General features: G+C 36.5%; 1 protein-coding gene across 1 annotated transcript in view; it reads right to left on the minus strand.

Annotated features, from left to right (window-relative positions):
• NETO2 (neuropilin and tolloid like 2) overlaps positions 1 to 4,865 on the minus strand; it is a 53,045-nt gene extending 48,180 nt beyond the window's left edge. Inside the window, exons 1-4 of the mRNA XM_068992274.1 lie at positions 4,860 to 4,865; positions 4,469 to 4,562; positions 1,435 to 1,575; positions 531 to 779 (exon numbers count right to left, since the gene is read on the minus strand). Coding sequence (XP_068848375.1) covers positions 531 to 779; positions 1,435 to 1,575; positions 4,469 to 4,562; positions 4,860 to 4,865 — 490 coding nt within the window. The remainder of the gene's footprint in view (positions 1 to 530; positions 780 to 1,434; positions 1,576 to 4,468; positions 4,563 to 4,859) is intronic.
• Positions 4,866 to 6,000: the final 1,135 nt, after the last annotated feature.

Here is a 6,000-nt window from a genome sequence, read left to right on the forward strand (position 1 = left end):
CTGTCTTATCAACAGCAATGCTCAGGCACAAGTCCATGCTTAATACTAAATTTTACAGCTAGCAGGTGGCACAGAAAGGATTCAAACCCAGATCTTTTGCCTCCAAGTACAGAGCACTATTCTTTCTACTGTTCAGTATTTTCTAGGGACTGTTTATTTAAATGAGTGTTTAATTCAACCATTCCAAGGGAAAAAAACCTGCCAAAACAATTGGTAGAGATCACGAAAAGACAAATTTGTTGAATTACTTTAAAAATGTATTTATTATGATGTCTTTGACCTTGAAATATGCTATAAAACTTAAATCTAAGAAATAATGTAATACCATATATGATATGCCTCAAAATTCAAGTGATATTATAGCTCTATTTCTAATTTTTATTAAACATTTATTCATAGGCTGATTCCCCTTTGATCTTGGCAATTTTTAAAAACCTTTATTTGATAAACTTGACTGGATTTTCTGTTTTCCAGTCTTAAGATTCTAAAACCAGAGTGAGATCTTGCTAGTGAAACAATAAGTTATTTACCTGGGATAAATGAATATTTTGCTCGAAATCCCAGCCCTTCAAGTTCTTCATCAGAACTGAACTTAATCCACATGAATCTCCCTGTTGATCTAATTAATGGAGGGCTTTTCACACCACAGTAACGATCTATAAGTGGAGAGAAACCAAATGGCCCATCTCGAATTTCCAAGTGATCAAACCGACATTCAAATGATGGTTCTATGTAATAGTGTTCATCAAAGGTCAACTCTATTCTTTGACGTGGAGCAGCTAGAAAGAAAGAGTAAGTAAATCAGGGCAATGTGAACAAGAAAAAGTAAAAATATCCTGACGCAGTGAGAAAAGCACAACTTCTCTGTTACTGTTTTATAGATGAGGATCATACTGAGTTATTATATATAAAATTCATAATAAATGTTATATTGTATGTTAATAACAATGCTATCTGTAGAATTATAGTAATCTTTCCCTTTGGCATATGCTATATATTAAATTAGTTAAATGTAGCGGAATGCTCAAAATTAAGAGTTGAGAAGCTAATGCTTAATTCACGAGATACAATGTACCATGATGGAACGGAAAAACAGAAGAAATGAAAGAAACATAAAATGTAACTATGGACATGAATTTCATAAAGCCTAATAAGAGATGTCAGTAAGTTTAAGTTTCTTATCAGAGAAGTTTCTCATAAATACTGATGCATCTAGTTAAATATCATTTTAGGAGATTAAAAATTCTTATAAAACTTCAACCATCATTTTGTTAATGTTGGCAGTATTAAGAAATACTTATCACGACTAGGATTTAATTAAAATACATGTTTACATTTTGTTCAAACTGGTTTAAAAAGAGCATTTAACCAATTATTTAGTTTTACAAAAAAAGTTAACATTCATCCAATGAAAGATAGAAATTGGTCAAATACCTTCCAAAATGTAGATACATTCCTTGTTTGGTGGATATGAGTCAGGATAATTTGGTGAAGCAAAATGACCTCCATTGCTGGTTCGAACCCAAATGCCACACTGGGTTGCAGGAACGTGCTTCATTCCAATATTTTGTCCATCTTACGGAAAATTTAAAACGTTAGTTAGTTTCCCCTACAACTTCCCCAAACAACTGCCAATTGAGTTACACACACACACAATTTTTAAGAACTATTGTCAATTGAGCATAACAGATTGAAGACAGCAGAAGCATCTGCTCTAGAGGACAAATCTGCCATGTAAAGCAGCAGGGAAATAAAATGCTTACATTTTATAAGGGCAAAACCACGTGGGAGACTCTGATAAATTAGCAAAACTCTATAGAATTCAGTTCTGACACAAAATAAAAGAATTCCAGGAGTTTATCTCAGGTATGGTACCTCTATATTTAGTTTAACTCAAAGTGAAATAAGACTCAAAGATTGCAAAGGGATTTTTAGGTAAAGGTTGTAGATTGAACACATGCATTTAGCTCTGCTCCTTCTTCAAAGCCCACTTAAACAACTGTAAATAATTTTTTAAAGGGCATAAACCCATAAGTACAAATAGGTAGCTGCAATATTAACTACTGGCAGTGGTAGGTATCTCTGGAAGTGGGGGTGGAAGTGGTGAAGTTGGGTATTTTTAAAAACATGAGGCTAGGTTAAAAGTCTCTGCAATCAGTTTGACTCCTAATACCCTCTCTCCCACTCCACAAACCCAGGTAGATGCTACTCTATCACCACATCAGAAAATAATGCTATTTCTTTGGAGAAAGTAAACAGGGTTGCTGGACCAGGGAACATCAGGCACAGCAGAGGGTGCAAATATCAACAGGAAAACAGGGAGATGAGGTGAATGTAACATGCTGAACCACACTCCCCTTCTCCTCCCCCACTCAACTCCCCAAAGGCCTCTTGGTCAGATATAGAGCCTCTAAGCAGGAAATGGAAATAACCTTTGCTGAGGAAACTAATGAGTCCAGAGAAAAAGATTCATAGGTGGATTCAATCATTCACCAGGAAAGGCAGCAGTAAAGCAGCCCTGTGTGCACTTGCAGATGGCTAACAAGCAGATCTGCGTGCTCCTCTCGTAACTATGAGAGGCACTCAAGGAGCACCAGACACGCGAGGGAAGCCTCCAATATGAAAAACAGACTAAAAACAAATAAAAAAGTGACTCTGAGAAGCAAAGATTATAGAATACTTAAAAAAAAAGCACTAAACAAAACTACCATTTAATCTTCTCAGAGAACAAGGGAGTAGCGGGCCTTTGAACAACACAGGTTTGAACCACGTGGATGCATTATAATCGTAGAGTGCTCATCTGTGGTTGGCTGACTGTGAGGATGCAGAACCTCAAACACAGAGGACCGCCAGCAGCTACAGGCAGGTTTCTGACTAACCCTAAACTCTAACCCTACCCCTGCATTGTTCAAGGGTCAAACGCATATCTATAATACAAGAACACAGCATACTCTGAAAAAGATTATTCAGAAAACAAAAGAAGTTTCTAAAAATAGAAAAAAAAAAGTTTAGAGCAGAAGTGGCTCACACTGTAAAGAATCTGCCTGCAATGCAGGAAATCCAGGTTTGATCCCTGGGTTGGGAAGATTTTCTGGAGAATGGACTGGCTACCCATTCCAGTATTCTTGCCTAGAGAATTCTGTGGTGGACAACATACAGTCCATGGGGTTGCAAAGGGTTAGACACCACTGAGTGACTAACATTTTCACTTTCCATGAGCCTTGGACCAAATCTGGTCTGCTGCCTGTAACTGTAAAGTCAAGTTTAGTGGAATAAATACATGCTCATTCATGCTTTTACCCTGCAGTTGCAGAGCTGAGTAGGTGCTCCTGTGACTATAATGGCGTGCAAAGCCTTAAACAATTCCTATCTGGCCCTTTATAGAAAAAAGTTTTCCAATTCTTGGTTTAGAAGTCTCAATGAAGACTACTGAGAAGAAAACAGTTAGATGAGAAATGGAAAAAAAGAAAAGATTTTTTTTAAAAAAAGTAACCAAATAATAAGAATTCCTTAAAAACAGGAGAGAAAATGGAGAAAAGAGAATTTTAAAAATAAAACAAGAAAAAAGGGAAAGAAAAATTCCCTACAAACTACAACCAAAGACAAAATTTTCATATTGAAAAAGGCCAGTGGTGACTTGAACAGATGTAACCAGAATTGTTAAAATACTGACATGGGTACTGCAGGTGCAAAGTTAAAAAGAACATTTATATGTAGTTAGAGGTGAAGAGTAGGTACAAAAAAGAGCTAAATTCTTATCTTCCATGGTGGGAAAATTATCTACTACTTCAAACTGAAATAACTGAGAATAACCATATACTTTGTTATTCAGAAATATGCAGGAAAATACCAAAAGAATCAGCTAAAAGAGTAGTTTGGTAGGCTGGTAGACTACCATGGAGAAGTGGGGTTTGGGAGGCTGGTAGACTGATATTTCCTAATGAACTTTTTAGAATGCTTCAATTTTTGTCAGGTATATGTATAACTTTGATGAAAATAAAAATAAGTCAGGTTATTTAGGAAATGTACTCAACTCTGAAATAAAAATCTGGCTCAAACATCATACTATCTAATCCTCTTTCATAAACAATAACTGGAACATGTCCTCAGGGGTTTGAATAAGATATTGATGGAAATGTTTCATTTGTTTACACTGGAAAAAAGGGATTTTTATTTTTGCTTGGTGATAAAGCATGAATCTTATTTAATTTTTGGACATAATCCATAGTGTTCTAGGAGTCACTAGTTATGCCAATTTTTAACATTTATCAGTGTAAGATTTTATGTTAACAATTTACTCAACTGCAGCTGAACCTGGCTGAATTAAAGCTGATAGATTGACAGAAAGCCTTAGGTCATTGAAACACCCCAGAGGGATTATGGAAATAGTACTCGAAAGTTGTAATCCTTCCAAAAAGCAATCCTACTGCTCTGAACACGTAGTAAATTAGCATTGTAAATTCTTTACCTTGGGTCTTTTGGGCCACAGCAATTCCTTCCACTACAAGTATTGTTACTAACAACACTAGAGAAATAAGAGAAGATAAGTTAAAAAGTTGAATCTATATTAGATTTTACCAAGTTTATGAGAAAAATCAGATGACAAAAAAAAACTAAACCCCCCTATTTCTTACTAACATTCACACTCAATACTATTAATCGTTATGTTCGGAGTTACTATTTGACAAGACAACCCAAGAAAAAACAAAATTGATATGACACGCATTTATACAAGCACTAATAAGTACGTTTTCAATTTATGATGGATGCAAAAATACATACCTTTCTTTTCTTGTACAACGAACTGTGCTGATCCCAATTATCCTATATTTACTGCACTCTACGTCCTCAGACCTTACACGCATTATGGCTAGCTTTGCAATATATTATGCCAGTAAAAGTTCACTTAGATTATTTGACTTGTGAGAACATCATAATAAAAACAGAAGTAAGGGGGCAGCAGTCTCCTGGAAATCAATTCAAGACATTCTATGCCTGTGCAGCACTATGCTGTGTCCTGCATTACAAAAGCAGGCACTATTTGGAAAATGGAGCTTCTCCCCTCCCTCCACGTTTAACATTTCTGATCCCCAATGAATAATATATTGTTTTGTATGTTTGTGTTTGACGATAACACATTCTTTTTAAGAATGGTGCACTGGTATCTTTCACTCTCTCAATGGAAACCACATTATCAGCCTCCTACGTGAACTGGGGTTTTTATTTTTCATTCAATCAGTCAGCAAGCACGTCAGAGTACCTACTGGATAGCAGGCACAGAGGATGCACAGATTAAGGCAGGAGAGAGATAAAGCAAAACAGTTACAAGAGAATGGACTTCAGGAGTTAGCTGGATCTAGGTTTGGGGTTCAAGTTTTGATTTCTACCAGCTGTGAGACCTTTTCAGCTCAGTTTACTTATTTGTAAAATGGGGATGTTGTACTAACAACACCAACCACACAGGTTGTTGTGAAAATGAAATGAGATGATGATGCACATTGCACAGAGCCTTTTATGCGTGCTAGGCATTCTGCTAAACCATAGATATGAGGACAAACTCATCCTTAAGGAGTCAACGTATTGTCAAAGACAATCTACAAGGTGAAAAAGAATTTAGCAGGGGTTACACAGAAAACACAACGGAAGCAGAAAAGGGAAGCATTTGTTCACTCTGCTGGGGGTTAACAGGAACAGAGTGAGGAAAACTTTAGGGAAAAAAGGTCTATTCTAGTGAAACCTAATAGAACTTCTACCCAGGAGAGGGAGAAACAGCTAAGACAATGAAAACTTACCTAGGAAGTGTTAGTGAATTCTGAGTAGGATAGTACAGTTAGCATGTGGAGGGGAAAAGGATACATCAGGTTAGAAATACTAGGATGAGGGTGTTCCCTGGTGGCTCAGTGGATAAAAATCTGCCTGCCAGTGCAAGAGACATGAATTTGATTCCTGGCCAGGGAAGACTCCACACACAAGGCAACTAAGCCCGTGAACCACAACTAC

The sequence above is a fragment of the Capricornis sumatraensis genome, chromosome 20, assembly GCF_032405125.1.
Source record: "Capricornis sumatraensis isolate serow.1 chromosome 20, serow.2, whole genome shotgun sequence".
Lineage (NCBI taxonomy): Eukaryota > Metazoa > Chordata > Mammalia > Artiodactyla > Bovidae > Capricornis > Capricornis sumatraensis.